Source organism: Mycteria americana, unplaced genomic scaffold (genome assembly GCF_035582795.1).
Source record: "Mycteria americana isolate JAX WOST 10 ecotype Jacksonville Zoo and Gardens unplaced genomic scaffold, USCA_MyAme_1.0 Scaffold_272, whole genome shotgun sequence".
NCBI classification, from domain to species: Eukaryota; Metazoa; Chordata; class Aves; order Ciconiiformes; family Ciconiidae; genus Mycteria; species Mycteria americana.
In genome coordinates, this window is record NW_027445612.1 from 2,396 (window position 1) to 21,594 (window position 19,199).

General features: G+C 65.8%; 1 protein-coding gene across 1 annotated transcript; it reads right to left on the reverse strand.

The window, feature by feature from the left end:
• Nucleotides 1–2,309: 2,309 nt before the first annotated feature.
• LOC142403444 (2-acylglycerol O-acyltransferase 2-A-like) lies at nt 2,310–18,822 on the reverse strand. The gene is made up of 6 exons (XM_075489688.1): nt 18,729–18,822; nt 17,644–17,822; nt 14,251–14,455; nt 10,663–10,837; nt 4,273–4,472; nt 2,310–2,552 (listed from the first exon to the last, which is right to left on the reverse strand). Exons 1-6 carry the CDS (start codon nt 18,820–18,822, stop codon nt 2,398–2,400), a joined length of 1,008 nt encoding a protein of 335 aa, XP_075345803.1. The 3' UTR covers nt 2,310–2,397.
• Between the last annotated feature and the right edge of the window lie 377 nt (nt 18,823–19,199).

Below are 19,199 nucleotides of genomic sequence, written 5' to 3' on the forward strand. Positions count from 1 at the left end.
CAAAACCTTAACACCCCCCCGACACCCCCAAATCCCCCCCCAGCACCCAAATCTGGACACCAAAGTGCACCCCAAAACCTTAAGACCCCACCAGCACCCCCAAATCCCCCCCCAGCACCCCAAAACCCCCCAAATTCCCCCCAAAACCCGACACCAAAGTGCACCCCAAAACCTTAACACCCCTCCCGGCACCCCCAAATCCCCCCAGCCCCCCAAAACCAGACACGAAAATGCACCCCAAAATTTTAGACCCCCCAAGAACGCCCAAATCCCCCCCCGGGCACCCCAAAACTTTAAGATCCCCCTAGCACCCCCAAATCCCCCCAGCCCCCCAAAACCCCACAAATTCCCCCCAATCTCGACACCAAAGTGCACCCCAAAACCTTAACGCCCCCCCGACACCCCCAAATCCCCTCAGCACCCTAAAATCAGGACACCAAAGTGCACCCCAAAACCTTAACACCCCCCCGCACCCCCAAAACCCCTCAGCACCCTAAAATCAGGACACCAAAGTGCACCCCAAAACCTTATACAACCCCCCCCAGCACCCCAAAATACAGACACCAAATTGCACCCCAAAGTTTGTGACCCCCCCAGCACCCCAAAATCCCCCCAGCACCCCAAAACCCAGGCACCAAAGTGCACCCCAAAACCTTAACACCCCCCCGGCACCCCCAAATCCCCCCAGCACCCCAAAACCCCACAAATTCCCCCCAAAACCAGACACCCAAGTGCACCCCAAAACCTTAACACCCCCCCGGCCCCCCCAAATCCCCCCCCCCCAGCACCACAAAACCTTAGACCCCCCAAGCACCCCCGAATCCCCCCCCGGGCACCCCAAAATCCGGACACCAAAGTGCACCCCAAAACCTTAAGACCCCACCAGCACCCCCAAATCCCCCCAGGCCCCCAAAACCCCACAAATTCCCCCCAAATCCGGACACCAAAGTGCACCCCAAAACCTGATACACCCCCCCCAGCACCCCAAAATACAGACACCAAATTGCACCCCAAAAACTTAAGACCCCCCCGCGGCACCCCCAAATCTCCCCAGCACCCCAAAACCCAACGCCAAAGTGCACCCCAAATCCTTAACAGCCCCCCCGGCACCCCAAAAGCAGACACCAAAGAGAACCCCAAAACTTGATACACCCCCCCCAGCACCCCAAAACCTTAAGACCCCCCCCAGCACCCCAACCCCCCCAAATTCCCCCCAAATCCCAACACCAAAGTGCACCCCAAAACCTTAACACCGCTCCGGCACCCCCAAATCCCCCCAGCACCCCAAAACCCAGGCACCAAAGTGCACCCCAAAACCTTAAGGCACCCCCAGCACCCCCAAATCCCCCCAGCACCCCAAAACCCCCCAAATTCCCCCCAAAACCCAACACCAAAGTGCACCCCAAAACCTCAACACCCCCCCGGCCCCCCCAAATCCCCTCAGCCTCCCACAACCAGACACCAAAATGCACCCCAAAATTTTAGACTCCCCCCAAGAACCCCCAAATCCCCCAGCCCCCCAAAATCTGGTCACCAAAGTGCACCCCAAAACCTTAACACCCCCCGACACCCCCAAATCCCCCCCCAGCACCCCAAAACCCCCCAAACTCCCCCCAAAACCCGACACCCAAGTGCACCCCAAAACCTCAGCACCCCCCCGACACCCCCAAATCCCCCCCCAGCACCCCAAAACCCCCCAAACTCCCCCCAAAACCCGACACCCAAGTGCACCCCAAAACCTCAACACCCCCCCGGCACCCCCAAATCCCCCCCCGGGCACCCCAAAACCCCCCCAAATTCCCCCCAAAACCCAACACCAAAGTGCACCCCAATACCTTAAGACCCCACCAGCCCCCCCAAATCCCCCCCCAGCACCCCAAAACCCCCCAAACTCCCCCCAAAACCCGACACCCAAGTGCACCCCAAAACCTCAGCACCCCCCCGACACCCCCAAATCCCCCCCCAGCACCCCAAAACCCCCCAAACTTCCCCCAAAACCCGACACCCAAGTGCACCCCAAAACCTCAGCACCCCCCCGACACCCCCAAATCCCCCCCAGCACCCCAAAACCCCCCAAATTCCCCCCAAATCCCAACACCAAAGTGCACCCCAATACCTTAAGACCCCACCAGCCCCCCCAAATCCCCCCCCAGCACCCCAAAACCCCCCAAATTCCCCCAAAACCCGACACCCAAGTGCACCCCAAAACCTCAGCACCCCCCGGCCCCCCCAAAATCCCCCCCCAGCCCCCCCAAAATCACCACACGTCTCCAGATGAGCCCATTTATTGGCGGGCATTGAGAGGGGATACAGAGGGTTTGGGGGGGCTCCCCAAAAATCTGGGGGCTCCCCAAGGATCTGGGGGTGCCCCGTGGGATTTGGGGGTGCCCCCCCCGCTCAGACGAAGGTGAGGTGCCGCTCGGGGGGGACCCCGTACCCCAATTTATGCTCCTCGAAGAGGGCGACCAGGCTCTCCAGGTAGAGGCGATGCCAATGCTCCACGGTCTGGGGCGAAGGATTCGGGGTACGGGGCAGCACCAGGGGGGACCCCACTATTGGGGGGGGGGACAAGGGGGGTCCCAGGTATGGGGGTGCCCCCCCAAAATAAAATTAAGGGGGGTCCCCGGGGAGCCAGGAGGCGGGGAACACCCCCCCCCCCCCCCCCAGTTTTGTCCCCGGTCCTTGCAACAGCCCCACCCCAAGGGAAGGGGGGGGGGGGGCACTGGGGGGGCCCCCAAAAAATTTTGGGGGGACCGCAGGCATCCGGGCCCCCCCAAAAAAAGGCTCCCACCCCTCCCCCTCCCCAGCATGCATTGAGGGGTTCAGGGGTATCCCCCCCCCATCCCAACTGCACCCCCATATATGAGCTCCCCCCCCCCCCCCAAACCCCTCTAGCATGGATTTGGGGTGCCAGGATGGTTTTGGGGTACCAGCCCTCCCCGGACACTTTTGGGGTGTCCCCCCCCCCATTTTCCCCAGGCCCCTGGCCCCCCCAAATCCCCCTCCCACCCCATGCATGGATAAGGGGTCCCCCCATCCCCACAGCACCCCACATATCAGCCCCCCCAAACCCCTCTAGCATGGATTTGGGGTGCCAGGATGGTTTCGGGGTACCAGCCCCCCCCCGATACTTTTTGGGGTCCCCCCCTCTATTTTCTCGGGGTACCCAGGTCCCCAGCCCCCCCAAATCCCCCTCCCACCCCATGCATGGATAAGGGGTCCCCCCATCCCCACAGCACCCCACATATCAGCCCCCCCAAAACCCCTCTAGCATGGATCTGGGGTGCCAGGATGGTTTTGGGGTACCACACCCCCCCGATACTTTTTGGGGTCCCCCTCCTCTATTTTCTCGGGGTACCCAGGCCCCCCTCCCACCCCCCAGGACAAACAAGGGGTCCCCCCATCCCCACAGCACCCCACATATCAGCCCCCCAAAACCCCTCCAGCATGGATCTGGGGTGCCAGGATGGTTTCGGGGTACCAGCCCCCCCCCGGACACTTTTTGGGGTCCCCCCCTCTATTTTCTCGGGGTACCCAGGTCCCCAGCCCCCCCAAATCCCCCTCCCACCCCATGGATGGATAAGGGGTCCCCCATCCCCACAGCACCCCACATATCAGCCCCCCCAAACCCCTCTAGCATAGATTTGGGGTGCCAGGATGGTTTTGGGGTACCACCCCCCCCCCGATACTTTTTGGGGTCCCCCCCCTCTATTTTCTCGGGGTACCCAGGTCCCCAGCCCCCCCAAATCCCCCTCCCACCCCATGCATGGATAAGGGGTCCCCCATCCCCACAGCACCCCACATATCAGCCCCCCCAAAACCCCCTCTAGCATGGATTTGGGGTGCCAGGATGGTTTTGGGGTACCAGCCCCCCCCCGATACTTTTGGGGTCCCCCCCCCCTTTTCCCCAGGCCCCTGGCCCCCCAAATCCCCCTCCCACCCCATGGATGGATAAGGGGTCCCCCCACCCCCACAGCACCCCACATATCAGCCCCCCAAAACCCCTCTAGCATGGATCTGGGGTGCCAGGATGGTTTTGGGGTACCAGCCCCCCCGGATATTTTGGGGTCCCCCCCTCTATTTTCTCGGGGTACCCAGGCCCCCCTCCCACCCCCCAGGACAAACAAGGGGTCCCCCCATCCCCACAGCACCCCACATATCAGCCCCCCCAAACCCCTCTAGCATGGATTTGGGGTGCCAGGATGGTTTCGGGGTACCACCCCCCCCCCGGATATTTTGGGGTCCCCCCCCCCCCCTTTCCCCCGGCCTCACCGACGGTGTGGATGGCTCGGCGGAAGGGGAGGAGGCCGAAGCTGTACTGGAAAACCCCCCGAGCGTGAAAAAGGGGTACGGTCACCCCGAAACGGCGCTGGAAGCGGAGCTGGAGGCGCCGCAGCCCCGAGCCGGGGGGGTTGGGCAGCTGCCGGAACAGCTCGTTCTCCCCGAAAGAGAAAACGGGGACCAAGGCCGCCCTGTAGGGGGCAGTAAGGTGTTTGGGGGGGCCCCCCGGATTGGGGGGGGGGGGGGAGAAGGGGGACACCCCCAAACCTTGACCCCCCCATACACACACACTAAGGAGCGGGGTGGGAATGTGGGGGTTCATCCCCCCCCCGCCGCCCTTGAATGGAAAGGTTGAGTGGGGTGGGGTGGGGTCTGGGGGGCCCCCCCTTGGGTTTGGGGGAGCCCCCCCCCTCGACACCCCCAAATCCTCCCCCCCAGGACCCCCCGCGACCCCAAATCCCCCCTGGTGACCCCCAAATCCCCCCCCAGCACCCCAAATCCCCCTGCTGACCCCCAAATCCCCCCCCAGGACATCCCAGCACCCCAAATCCCCCCTGGTGACCCCCAAATCTCCCCCCATGTCCCCCCCAGGACCCCAAATCCCCCCTGGTGACCCCCAAATCCCCCCCCAGTACCCCAAATCTCCCCCCCAGGACCCCAAATCCCCCCTGGTGACCCCCAAATCTCCCCCCATGTCCCCCCCAGGACCCCAAATCCCCCCTGGTAACCCCCAAATCCCCCCCAGCACCCCAAATCCCCCCCCCCAGGATCCCCCATAACCCCAAATCCCCCCCCAGGACCTCCCAGGACCCTAAATCCCCCCAGCACCCCAAATCCCCCCTGGTGACACCCAAATCCCCCCCCAGCACCCCAAATCTCCCCCCCAGGACCTCCCAGCACCCCAAACCCCCCCTGCTGACCCCCAAATCCCCCCCCAGCACCCCAAACCCCCCCTGGTGACCCCCAAATCCCCCCCCCAGCACCCGAATCCCCCCTGCTGACCCCCAAATCCCGCCCCAGCACCCCAAATCTCCCCCCCAGGACCTCCCAGCACCCCAAATCCCCCCTGCTGACTCCCAAATCTCCCCCCATGTCCTCCCCAGGACCCCAAACCCCCCCTGCTGACCCCCAAATCCCCCCCCAGCACCCCAAATCTCCCCCCCATGTCCCCCCCCGGACCCCAAATCCCCCCTGCTGACCCCCAAATCCCCCCCCCAGGACCTCCCAGGACCCCAAATCCCCCCCCCCAGCACCCCAAATCTCCCCCCCCAGACCTCCCAGGACCCCAAATCCCCCCCCAGGACCTCCCAGGACCCCAAATCCCCCCCCAGCACCCCAAATCTCCCCCCCCAGGACCTCCCAGGACCCCAAATCCCCCCCCAGCACCCCAAATCTCCCCCCCAGGACCTCCCAGCACCCCAAATCCCCCCTGCTGACTCCCAAATCTCCCCCCATGTCCTCCCCAGGACCCCAAACCCCCCCTGCTGACCCCCAAATCCCCCCCAGCACCCCAAATCTCCCCCCCATGTCCCCCCCCGGACCCCAAATCCCCCCTGCTGACCCCCAAATCCCCCCCTCAGCACCCCAAATCCCCCTGCTGACCCCCAAATCTCCCTCCGTGTCCCCCCCAGCACCCCAAATCTCCCCCCCAGGACCTCCCAGGACCCCAAATCCCCCCCCAGCACCCCAAATCCCCCCTGCTGACCCCCAAATCCCCCCCCCAGCACCCCAAATCCCCCCTGCTGACCCCCAAATCCCCCCCCAGGACCTCCCAGCACCCCAAATCTCCCCCCCAGGACCTCCCAGGACCCCAAATCCCCCCCCAGCACCCCAAATCCCCCCTGCTGACCCCCAAATCCCCCCCCAGCACCCCAAATCTCCCCCCCATGTCCCCCCCTCAGCACCCCAAATCCCCCCTGCTGACCCCCAAATCCCCCCCCAGGACCCCAACCCCCCCCTGCTGACCCCCAAATCTCCCCCCATGTCCTCCCCAGGACCCCAAATCCCCCCTGCTGACCCCCAAATCCCCCCCCAGCACCCCAAAATCCCCCTGCTGACCCGCAAACCCCCCCCCAGGACCTCCCAGGACCCCAAATCCCCCCCAGCACCCCAAATCTCCCCCCCCAGACCTCCCAGGACCCCAAATCCCCCCCAGCACCCCAACCCCCCCCTGCTGACCCCCAAATCTCCCCCCATGTCCTCCCCAGGACCCCAACCCCCCCCTGCTGACCCCCAAATCCCCCCCCCCAGCACCCCAAATCCCCCTGCTGACCCCCAAATCTCCCTCCGTGTCCCCCCCAGCACCCCAAATCTCCCCCCCAGGACCTCCCAGGACCCCAAATCCCCCCCCAGCACCCCAAATCCCCCCTGCTGACCCCCAAATCCCCCCCCAGCACCCCAAATCCCCCCTGCTGACCCCCAAATCCCCCCCCAGCACCCCAAATCCCCCTGCTGACCCCCAAATCCCCCCCCAGGACCTCCCAGCACCCCAAATCCCCCCTGCTGACCCCCAAATCTCCCCGTGTCCCCCCCAGCACCCCAAATCCCCCCTGCTGACCCCCAAATCTCCCCCCATGTCCTCCCCAGGACCCCAAATCCCCCCTGGTAACCCCCAAATCCCCCCCCCAGCACCCCACATCCCCCTGCTGACCCCCAAATCTCCCCCCGTGTCCCCCCCAGCACCCCAAATCTCCCCCCCAGGACCTCCCAGGACCCCAAATCCCCCCCCAGCACCCCAAATCTCCCCCCCAGGACCTCCCAGGACCCCAAATCCCCCCCCAGCACCCCAAATCCCCCCTGGTGACCCCCAAATCCCCCCCCAGCACCCCAAATCTCCCCCCCAGCACCTCCCAGGACCCCAAATCCCCCCCCAGCACCCCAAATCCCCCCTGCTGACCCCCAAATCCCCCCCCAGCACCCCAAATCTCCCCCCATGTCCCCCCCTCAGCACCCCAAATCCCCCCTGCTGACCCCCAAATCCCCCCCCAGGACCCCAAACCCCCCCTGCTGACCCCCAAATCCCCCCCCAGCACCCCAAATCTCCCCCCCCAGACCTCCCAGGACCCCAAATCCCCCCCCAGGACCTCCCAGGACCCCAAATCCCCCCCCAGCACCCCAAATCCCCCCCAGGACCTCCCAGGACCCCAAATCCCCCCCCAGCACCCCAAATCCCCCCCAGGACCTCCCAGGACCCCAAATCCCCCCCCAGCACCCCAAATCCCCCCCAGGACCTCCCAGGACCCCAAATCCCCCCCCCAGCACCCCAAATCTCCCCCCCCAGACCTCCCAGGACCCCAAATCCCCCCCCAGGACCTCCCAGGACCCCAAATCCCCCCCCAGCACCCCAAATCCCCCCCCAGGACCTCCCAGGACCCCAAATCCCCCCCCCCAGCACCCCAAATCTCCCCCCCCAGACCTCCCAGGACCCCAAATCCCCCCCCAGGACCTCCCAGGACCCCAAATCCCCCCCCAGCACCCCAAATCTCCCCCCCCAGGACCTCCCAGGACCCCAAATCCCCCCCCAGCACCCCAAATCTCCCCCCCAGGACCTCCCAGCACCCCAAATCCCCCCTGCTGACTCCCAAATCTCCCCCCATGTCCTCCCCAGGACCCCAAACCCCCCCTGCTGACCCCCAAATCCCCCCCCAGCACCCCAAATCTCCCCCCCATGTCCCCCCCCGGACCCCAAATCCCCCCTGCTGACCCCCAAATCCCCCCCTCAGCACCCCAAATCCCCCTGCTGACCCCCAAATCTCCCTCCGTGTCCCCCCCAGCACCCCAAATCTCCCCCCCAGGACCTCCCAGGACCCCAAATCCCCCCCCAGCACCCCAAATCCCCCCTGCTGACCCCCAAATCCCCCCCCAGCACCCCAAATCCCCCCTGCTGACCCCCAAATCCCCCCCCAGGACCTCCCAGCACCCCAAATCTCCCCCCCAGGACCTCCCAGGACCCCAAATCCCCCCCCAGCACCCCAAATCCCCCCTGCTGACCCCCAAATCCCCCCCCAGCACCCCAAATCTCCCCCCCATGTCCCCCCCTCAGCACCCCAAATCCCCCCTGCTGACCCCCAAATCCCCCCCCAGGACCCCAACCCCCCCCTGCTGACCCCCAAATCTCCCCCCATGTCCTCCCCAGGACCCCAAATCCCCCCTGCTGACCCCCAAATCCCCCCCCAGCACCCCAAAATCCCCCTGCTGACCCGCAAACCCCCCCCCAGGACCTCCCAGGACCCCAAATCCCCCCCAGCACCCCAAATCTCCCCCCCCAGACCTCCCAGGACCCCAAATCCCCCCCAGCACCCCAACCCCCCCCTGCTGACCCCCAAATCTCCCCCCATGTCCTCCCCAGGACCCCAACCCCCCCCTGCTGACCCCCAAATCCCCCCCCCCAGCACCCCAAATCCCCCTGCTGACCCCCAAATCTCCCTCCGTGTCCCCCCCAGCACCCCAAATCTCCCCCCCAGGACCTCCCAGGACCCCAAATCCCCCCCCAGCACCCCAAATCCCCCCTGCTGACCCCCAAATCCCCCCCCAGCACCCCAAATCCCCCCCCAGGACCTCCCAGCACCCCAAATCCCCCCTGCTGACCCCCAAATCTCCCCGTGTCCCCCCCAGCACCCCAAATCCCCCTGCTGACCCCCAAATCCCCCCCCAGGACCTCCCAGCACCCCAAATCCCCCCTGCTGACCCCCAAATCTCCCCGTGTCCCCCCCAGCACCCCAAATCCCCCCTGCTGACCCCCAAATCTCCCCCCATGTCCTCCCCAGGACCCCAAATCCCCCCTGGTAACCCCCAAATCCCCCCCCCAGCACCCCACATCCCCCTGCTGACCCCCAAATCTCCCCCCGTGTCCCCCCCAGCACCCCAAATCTCCCCCCCAGGACCTCCCAGGACCCCAAATCCCCCCCCAGCACCCTAAATCTCCCCCCCCAGGATCCCCCATGACCCCAAATCCCCCCCAAGACCTCCCAGCACCCCAAATCCCCCCCTGCTGACCCCCAAATCCCCCCCCCAGCACCCCAACCCCCCCCTGCTGACCCCCAAATCTCCCCCCATGTCCTCCCCAGGACCCCAACCCCCCCCTGCTGACCCCCAAATCCCCCCCCCAGCACCCCAAATCCCCCTGCTGACCCCCAAATCTCCCTCCGTGTCCCCCCCAGCACCCCAAATCTCCCCCCCAGGACCTCCCAGGACCCCAAATCCCCCCCCAGCACCCCAAATCCCCCCTGCTGACCCCCAAATCCCCCCCCAGGACCTCCCAGCACCCCAAATCCCCCCTGCTGACCCCCAAATCTCCCCGTGTCCCCCCCAGCACCCCAAATCCCCCCTGCTGACCCCCAAATCTCCCCCCATGTCCTCCCCAGGACCCCAAATCCCCCCTGGTAACCCCCAAATCCCCCCCCCAGCACCCCACATCCCCCTGCTGACCCCCAAATCTCCCCCCGTGTCCCCCCCAGCACCCCAAATCTCCCCCCCAGGACCTCCCAGGACCCCAAATCCCCCCCCAGCACCCCAAATCTCCCCCCCAGGACCTCCCAGGACCCCAAATCCCCCCCCAGCACCCCAAATCCCCCCTGGTGACCCCCAAATCCCCCCCCAGCACCCCAAATCTCCCCCCCAGCACCTCCCAGGACCCCAAATCCCCCCCCAGCACCCCAAATCCCCCCTGCTGACCCCCAAATCCCCCCCCAGCACCCCAAATCTCCCCCCATGTCCCCCCCTCAGCACCCCAAATCCCCCCTGCTGACCCCCAAATCCCCCCCCCAGGACCTCCCAGCACCCCAAATCCCCCCTGCTGACCCCCAAATCCCCCCCCAGGACCCCAAACCCCCCCTGCTGACCCCCAAATCCCCCCCCAGCACCCCAAATCTCCCCCCCCAGACCTCCCAGGACCCCAAATCCCCCCCCAGGACCTCCCAGGACCCCAAATCCCCCCCCAGCACCCCAAATCCCCCCCAGGACCTCCCAGGACCCCAAATCCCCCCCCCAGCACCCCAAATCTCCCCCCCCAGACCTCCCAGGACCCCAAATCCCCCCCCAGGACCTCCCAGGACCCCAAATCCCCCCCCAGCACCCCAAATCCCCCCCAGGACCTCCCAGGACCCCAAATCCCCCCCCCAGCACCCCAAATCTCCCCCCCCAGACCTCCCAGGACCCCAAATCCCCCCCCAGGACCTCCCAGGACCCCAAATCCCCCCCCCCAGCACCCCAAATCTCCCCCCCCAGACCTCCCAGCACCCCAAATCTCCCCCCCCAGGACCTCCCAGGACCCCAAATCCCCCCCCAGCACCCCAAATCCCCCCCAGGACCTCCCAGGACCCCAAATCCCCCCCCCCAGCACCCCAACCCCCCCCCCGCTGACCCCCAACCCCCCCCCCTCACCCGTGCTCCAGGGCGATGCGGACGAAGCCCTTCCGCCCCCGCAGCCGGAGGGTCAGGGCCCCGGGGCGGGCGTCCAGGGCCTCGGGGGGCCCCCCCAGGGCGATGACGGCCACCTGCCCCCCGCCCTGCCGGCTCAGCAGGTACGCCAGGCTGTCCCCCTCCGACGAGACCAGCCCTGCAGCCCGCCCCCCCAGTCAGGGGGCTGGGGGGCCCAGGCACGCCAGGGGTGCACCCCCAAATCAGGGGGCAGGGGGACTCGGGGATTGGGTGGGTGCACCCCCAAAATCAGGGGGCGGGGGGACCCAGGCATGCAAGTGGGTGCACCCCCAAATTTTGGGTGCTGGGGGACTCGGGGATTGGGTGGGTGCACCCCCCAAATTCCGGGTGCTGGGGACTCGGGGATTGGGTGGGTGCACCCCAAATTTCGGGTGCTGGGGGACTCGGGGATTGGGTGGGTGCACCCCCAAAATCAGGGTGCTGGGGGACTTGGGTATTTGGTGGGTGCACCCCCAAAATTGGGGTGCTGGGGGACTCGGGGATTGGGTGGGTGCACCCCAAAATTAGGGTGCTGGGGGACTCGGGTATTTGGTGGGTGCACCCCAAAATCAGGGTGCTGGGGACTCGGGGATTGGGTGGGTGCACCCCAAAATTAGGGTGCTGGGGGACTCGGGTATGCAGGTGGGTGCACCCCAAAATTAGGGGGCTGGGGGACCCAGGCACGCCAGGGGTGCACCCCCAAATTTTGGGTGCTGGGGGACTCGGGTATGCGAGTGGGTGCACCCCCAAATTCCGGGTGCTGGGGGACTCAGGTATGCAGGTGGGTGCACCCCCAAAATCAGGGTGCTGGGGGACTCGGGGATTGGGTGGGTGCACCCCCCAAATTAGGGTGCTGGGGGACCCAGGCACGCGAGGGGTGCACCCCAAAATCAGCGTGCTGGGGGACTCGGGGATTGGGTGGGTGCACCCCCCAAATTAGGTGCTGGGGGACTCAGGTATCCAGGTGGGTGCACCCCTAAAATTGGGGTGCTGGGGGACTCGGGTATGCAGGTGGGTGCACCCCAAATTTTGGGTGCTGGGGGACTCAGGTATTAAGGTGGGTGCACCCCAAATTTTGGGTGCTGGGGGACTCGGGTATGCAGGTGGGTGCACCCCAAAATTAGGGTGCTGGGGGACTCAGGTATTAAGGTGGGTGCACCCCAAAATCGGGGTGCTGGGGGACTCGGGGATTGGGTGGGTGCACCCCCAAAATCAGGGTGCTGGGGGACTCGGGGATTGGGTGGGTGCACCCCCAAAATTGGGGTGCTGGGGGACTCGGGGATTGGGTGGGTGCACCCCAAAATTAGGGTGCTGGGGGACTCGGGTATCCAGGTGGGTGCACCCCAAAATCAGGGTGCTGGGGGACTTGGGGATTGGGTGGGTGCACCCCCAAAATTAGGGTGCTGGGGGACTCGGGTATTAAGGTGGGTGCACCCCAAAATTAGGGTGCTGGGGACTTGGGTATTAAGGTGGGTGCACCCCTAAAATTAGGGTGCTGGGGGACTCGGGTATTTGATGGGTGCCCCCCCAAAATTAGGGTGCTGGGGAACCCAGGCATGCAAGTGGGTGCACCCCCAAATCAGGGTGCTGGGGGACTCGGGGATTGGGTGGGTGCACCCCCAAATTTCGGGTGCTGGGGGACTCGGGTATTGGGTGGGTGCACCCCCAAAATTAGGGTGCTGGGGGACTCAGGCATGTAAGTGGGTGCCCCCCCCAAATTTAGGTGCTGGGGGACTCGGGTATTGGGTGGGTGCACCCCCAAATTAGGTGCTGGGGGACTCGGGTATGCAAGTGGGTGCACCCCCCAAATTCCGGGTGCTGGGGGACTCAGGTATGCAGGTGGGTGCACCCCCAAAATTGGGGTGCTGGGGGACTCGGGTATTGGGTGGGTGCACCCCCAAAATCAGGGTGCTGGGGGACTCGGGTATTTGGTGGATGCACCCCAAAATTTCGGGTGCTGGGGGACTCGGGGATTGGGTGGGTGCACCCCCAAATCAGGGTGCTGGGGGACTCGGGGATTGGGTGGGTGCACCCCCAAATTAGGTGCTGGGGGACCCAGGCATGCAAGTGGGTGCACCCTCAAATTTTGGGTGCTGGGGGACTCGGGTATGCGAGTGGGTGCACCCCCAAAATCAGGGTGCTGGGGGACTCGGGGATTGGGTGGGTGCACCCCCAAATTTTGGGTGCTGGGGGACTCAGGTATTGGGTGGGTGCACCCCTAAAATTGGTGTGCTGGGGGACTTGGGTATTGGGTGGGTGCACCCCTAAAATCGGGGTGCTGGGGGACTCAGGTATTCAGGTGGGTGCACCACAAAATTAGGGTGCTGGGGGACCCAGGCATGCAAGTGGGTGCACCCCCAAATTTTGGGTGCTGGGGGACTCGGGTATTGGGTGGGTGCCCCCCCAAAATTAGGGTGCTGGGGGACCCAGGCACGCGAGGGGTGCACCCCAAAATCAGGGTGCTGGGGGACTCAGGTATTAAGGTGGGTGCACCCCCAAATTGGGGTGCTGGGGGACTCGGGGATTGGGTGGGTGCACCCCAAAATTAGGGTGCTGGGGGACCCAGGCACGCGAGGGGTGCACCCCAAAATCAGCGTGCTGGGGGACTCGGGGATTGGGTGGGTGCACCCCCCAAATTAGGTGCTGGGGGACTCAGGTATCCAGGTGGGTGCACCCCTAAAATTGGGGTGCTGGGGGACTCGGGTATGCAGGTGGGTGCACCCCAAATTTTGGGTGCTGGGGGACTCAGGTATTAAGGTGGGTGCACCCCAAATTTTGGGTGCTGGGGGACTCGGGTATGCAGGTGGGTGCACCCCAAAATCAGGGTGCTGGGGGACTCGGGTATTGGGTGGGTGCACCCCTAAAATCGGGGTGCTGGGGGACTCGGGTATTTGATGGGTGCCCCCCCAAAATTAGGGTGCTGGGGAACCCAGGCATGCAAGTGGGTGCACCCCCAAATCAGGGTGCTGGGGGACTCGGGGATTGGGTGGGTGCACCCCAAAATTAGGGTGCTGGGGGACCCAGGCATGCAAGTGGGTGCACCCCCAAATTTTGGGTGCTGGGGGACTTGGGTATCCAGGTGGGTGCACCCCCAAAATTAGGGTGCTGGGGGACTCGGGTATGCGAGTGGGTGCCCCCCCAAAATTTAGGTGCTGGGGGACTCGGGGATTGGGTGGGTGCACCCCAAAATCAGGGTGCTGGGGGACTCAGGTATTGGGTGGGTGCACCCCCAAAATTAGGGTGCTGGGGGACCCAGGCATGCAAGTGGGTGCACCCCCAAATTTTGGGTGCTGGGGGACTCGGGGATTGGGTGGGTGCACCCCTAAAATTGGGGTGCTGGGGGACTTGGGTATTCAGGTGGGTGCACCCCAAAATTAGGGTGCTGGGGGACCCAGTAATGCAAGTGGGTGCACCCCCCAAATTCCGGTGCTGGGAGACTCGGGTATTTGCTGGGTGCCCCCCCCCCCCCCAATTTCAGCTGCCGGGGGTCCCTCCGGCCTCGGCTCCCGCCACGCCCCCCAATTTTGGGGGCGCCCCCCCGCCCCCCCTCACCTCCGGCCATCATATAATCGCGGAAAAGGGGGAGCCGGAACCAGCAGGGGAGGGTGAGCAAGTGGGGGCGCAGCCCGGGGAAGAGCACCCCGAAACCCGTCGCCTCCGTGCAGAAGTTGGCGAAGGCGCCGGCGGCCAAGACCCCGTGGGGGTGGAAGCCGAAGACGTAATTGCGGCGGGGGTCCAGCTCCGTCGTCCGCACCAGCTCGGTTTGGGGGTACAAGGCGAGGTGAGACCCCCCCCGGACCCGCGGTTTGGGGGTGCTTCCCCGCTAATGAACCCCAAAATATTCCAGGGAATCTGACACCACCCCCCCCCCCCCCTTCCAAAATGTGGTCTGGGGGTGGCTTCTGGTAGCCCCAAGGTGGTTTTGAGAGGGCAAAGGGATCAGGGAGCCCCCAAAATCTCCAGGGAACCCCCAAAATCTCCAGGGAACCCCCTCCCCCCCCAAAAACCTCCAGGAACCCCAAAAATCTCCAAGGAACCCCCAAAAATCTCCAAGGAACCCCCCCCCAAAACCTCCAGGAACCCCAAAAAGCCTTAAGGGAACCCCAAAAATCTTCAGGGAGCCCCCAAAAATCTCCAGGGAGCCCCCCCCCAAAAACCTCCAGGAACCCCCAAAAATCTCCAAGGAACCCCCCCAAAAAACCTCCAGGAACCCCAAAAGCCTTAAGGGAACCCCCAAAATATCCAGGGCACCACCCTAAAATCTCCAGGGAACCCCCAAAATCTTCAGGGAGCCCGCCCCAAAACCTCCAGGGACCCCCCCCCCCCCCCAAAAGCCTTAAGAGAACCCCAAAATCTCCAGGGAACCCCCAAAATCTCCAGGGAACCCCCCCCAAAACCTCCAGGAACCCCCAAAAGCCTTAAGGGAACCCCCAAAATATCCAGGGAACCCACCCCAAAATCTCCAGGGAACCCCAAAAAGCCTTAAGGGAACCCCAAAAATATCCAGGGAGCCCCCAAAAGCCTTAAGAGAACCCCAAAATCTCCAGGGACCCCACAAAAGTCTCCAGGGAACCCCCAAAAGCCTCCAGGGAACCCAAAAAATCTCCAGAGACCCCCCCAAAAGCCTTCAGGGAACCCCCAAAAGCCTTCAGGGAACCCCAAAAGTCTCCAAAGACCCCCCCAAAATCTCCAGGGAACCCCCCAAAATCCTTCAGAGAACCCCAAAAGTCCCCAGAGACCCCCCCAAAATCTCCAGGGAACCCCAAAAAACCTTCAGAGGACCCCCAAAATCTCCAGAGACACCCCCCCCCCCAAAAGTCCCCAGGGATCCCCCCCAAAAGCCCCCCGGTCCCTTTCTTAGGGATCCCCAAAACCCCCAAGCACCCCCAAAGGTCTTCCAGTCCCAGGAGAGCACCCCAAAATTCTCTGGCACCTCCTCCAGGACCCCCCAAAAGGCCCCAAGGGCCCCCCCAACACCTCTCTAGGGGGGCTCTGAGGTACCCTAAATCCCCCGGGGACCCCCAAAACCCTCCGGGGACCCCTTCAGGGACCCCTAAAACCCCTCACGCACCCCCACAATCCCCCCAGGGGCCTTTTCAGGGACCCCCAAACCCTCCAGGCCCCCCCCAAAACCCTCCAGGAATCGCTGGAGGGACCCCCAAAGCCCCTCACGCCCCCCTAAAATCCCCCCAGGACCCCAATCAGGTACCCCAAACCCTCCGGGACCCCAAAACCCCCCAGAGACACCCCCAAACCCTCCAGAGACCCCTTCCGAGACCCCCAAAACCCCTCAACCCCCCCCCCCCCCCAAGCCCCCCTAGGGACCCTGTCAGGTACCCCCTAACCCCCTGGGGCCCCCCAAACAATTCAGGGACCCCCAACACCCCCCCACAGACCCCTAAACCCCCCCCAGGGACCCTGTCAGGGACCCCCAGACCCTCTGGGACCCCCAAAACCCCCTCAAGGGCCCCAAAAAAACCCTCTGGGACCCCTCAAGCACCCCCAAAAATCCTCACCCCCCCCTAAAACCCCTCACACCCCCCTAAACCTCCCCCCCCAGGGACCCTGTCAGGGACCCCCAAACCTTCAGGGACCCCCAAGCCCCTTCAAAGAGCCCCCAACCCCCCCCCAAAACCCTCACACCCCCCTAAAATCCCCCCCAGGGACCCCCAGACCCTCTGGGACCCCAAAAAAACCCTCTGGGACCCCTCAAGGACCCCCAAAACTCCTCAAACCCCCTAAAACCCTCCCAAGGTCCCTATCAGGGACCCCCCAGACCCTCTGGGACCCCCAACACCCCCCCCCAGGGACCCCCAGACCCTCTGGGACCCCCAAAAAAACCCTCTGGGACCCCTCAAGGACCCCCAAAACTCCTCCAACCCCCCCTAAAACCCTCCCAAGGTCCCTATCAGGGACCCCCCAGACCCTCTGGGACCCCCAACACCCCCCCCAGCCCCCTAAACCCCCCCCAGGGACCCCCAAACCCTCAGGGACCCCCAAAACCCCCTCAAGGACCCCCAAAAAACCCTCTTGGACCCCTCAAGCACCCCAAAAATCCTCAACCCCCCCTAAACCCCCCCCAGGGACCCTATCAGGGACCCCCAACACCCCCCCCCGCAGCCCCCTAACCCCCCCCCCCAGGGACCCCCAAACCCTCTGGGACCCCAAAAAAACCCTCAAGGACCCCCAAAACTCCTCAAACCCCCCTAAAACCCTCCCAAGGTCCCTATCAGGGACCCCCAGACCCTCTGGGACCCCCAACACCCCCCCCCCCAGCCCCCTAAACCCCCCCCAGGGACCCTGTCAGGGACCCCCAAACCCTCAGGGACCCCCAAAACCCCCTCAAGGGCCCCCAAAAAACCCTCTTGGACCCCTCAAGCACCCCCAAAAATCCTCAACCCCCCCTAAACCCCCCCCAGGGACCCTATCAGGGACCCCCAACACCCCCCCCCGCAGCCCCCTAACCCCCCCCCCAGGGACCCCCAAACCCTCTGGGACCCCAAAAAAACCCTCAAGGACCCCCAAAACTCCTCAAACCCCCCTAAAACCCTCCCAAGGTCCCTATCAGGGACCCCCAGACCCTCTGGGACCCCCAACACCCCCCCCCAGGGACCCCCAGACCCTCTGGGACCCCCAACACCCCCCCCCAGCCCCCTAACACCCCCCCCCCCCCCCAGGGACCCTATCAGGGACCCCCAGACCCTCTGGGACCCCCAACCCCCCCCCCCCAGCCCCCTAACCCCCCCCCAAGGACCCCCAAAAAACCCTCTGGGACCCCCAAAAAACCCTCTGGGACCCCTCAAGCACCCCCAAAACCCCTCACATCCCCCTAACCCCCCCCCCCAGCGACCCTACCAGTGACCCCCAGACCCTCTGGGACCCCTCAGGGCCCCCCAAAACCTCCTCAGGGGACCCCCCCCCTCCCCCCTCCCCCTCCCAGCTCACCGAGATGGGGAAGTAATCGCGGAAGTAGGTCCAGAGCGGCCACCCCCGCACCCAGGCGGAACGGCGCCCCCCGCGGCGGGGGGTGTCACGGTCCGCCAGCAGCCAGAGCCCGTAGAGCAGCGCCGGTAGCCACAGCGATCCGCGCAGGGCCAGGGCGAACAGCAGCACGCACAGCTGGCCTGGGGGGCCCAGGCGTCCGGGAGGGGGGGGCAAGGGGACCCCCCCCTTGGGGCTACCCAGCCCCCCCGGCACCCCCTTTCCCGGGGTCCCCATTTTCCCTCAGGACCCCAAAACCCCCAGCATGGGGAGCAGCGCTTGCAGCCGGCCTGGGGGGCCCAGGCGTCCGGGAGGGGGGGGCAAAGGGACGACCCCCCCCTTAGGGTTACCCACCCCCCCGGCACCCCCTTTCTCGGGGTCCCCTTTGCCCCCCAGCACCCCAAAACTCCCCCCCCCCCCGGGGGGGGGGTGTTGCACGCACCACTGCCGTGAGGGACCCAGGCGTCCGGGGGGGGGGGGAGGGGCGGGGGGCAGGGTGACACCTCCCCCCCCGGGTCACCACCCCCCGGTCACCCCCTTTCCTGGGGTCCCCATTCCCCCCCCCAGCACCCCAAAACCCCCCCGGGGGGGGGGCTGCAGGCGCAGCGCTGCCCTGCGGAACCCCGGAGTCCGGGGAGGAGGAGGGGGGGGCAGGGGGTTTTGGGGGGGGGCAGGGGGGTTTGGGGACCCCCCCCATCACCGTTGTCCCCCCCAGGGTCACCAGCCCCCCCCGTCACCCCTTTTCCAGGGGTCCCCATTCCCCCCCCAGCACCCCAAAACCCCCCCGGGGGGGGAGGGGCTGCAGGCGCAGCGCTGCCCGGAGTCCGGGGAGGAGGAGGGGGAGTGTGGGGGGGGTCAGGGGGATTTGGGGGACCCCCCCCACAGGTCACCCCCCCCCCCGAGCACCCCATTCCCCCCCCCAGCACCCCAAAACCCCCCCGGGGGGGGGGGGGGGCCGCAGGCGCAGCGCTGCCCTGCGGAACCCCGGAGTCCGGGGAGGAGGAGGGGGGGGTTTGGGGGACCCCCCCGCCCCCCCCCCCGCTGCTCACCGAGGATGAGGAAGGAGCAGACCCATTGCAGCACGGCTGCGGTCTGGAGCCGGCGGCGAAGGGGGAGGCGGAGGGGGGCGAGGCGGAGGGGCATGGCGGGGGCTGGGGGCACTGGGAGCCGGGGGGGGGGCACTGGGAGCCGAGGAGGAGGAGGAGGAGGGGGAGGAACTGGGAGCTGCTGGTTTTAATGGGGCCGGTCCCGCCCCCCCCCCGCCCGGGTCCGCCCCCGACCCCTGCCCTCCCTGGGGGGCGTTGGGCAACGGGGGGAGAGGGGAGGGGGGAGCAAAGGGGAGGAGGGCGGGGGGGAGGGGGGGGCAACGTCTGGGGCTCGTGCAAACGCGTGTGCAACGTCTGGGGCTCCGGGAAACGCGCGTGCAACGTCTGGGGCTCGTGCAAACGCCTGTGCAACGTCTGGGGCTGGTGCAACGTTTGCGGCTTGTGCAAATGCGTGTGCAACGCTGAGGGTCGTGC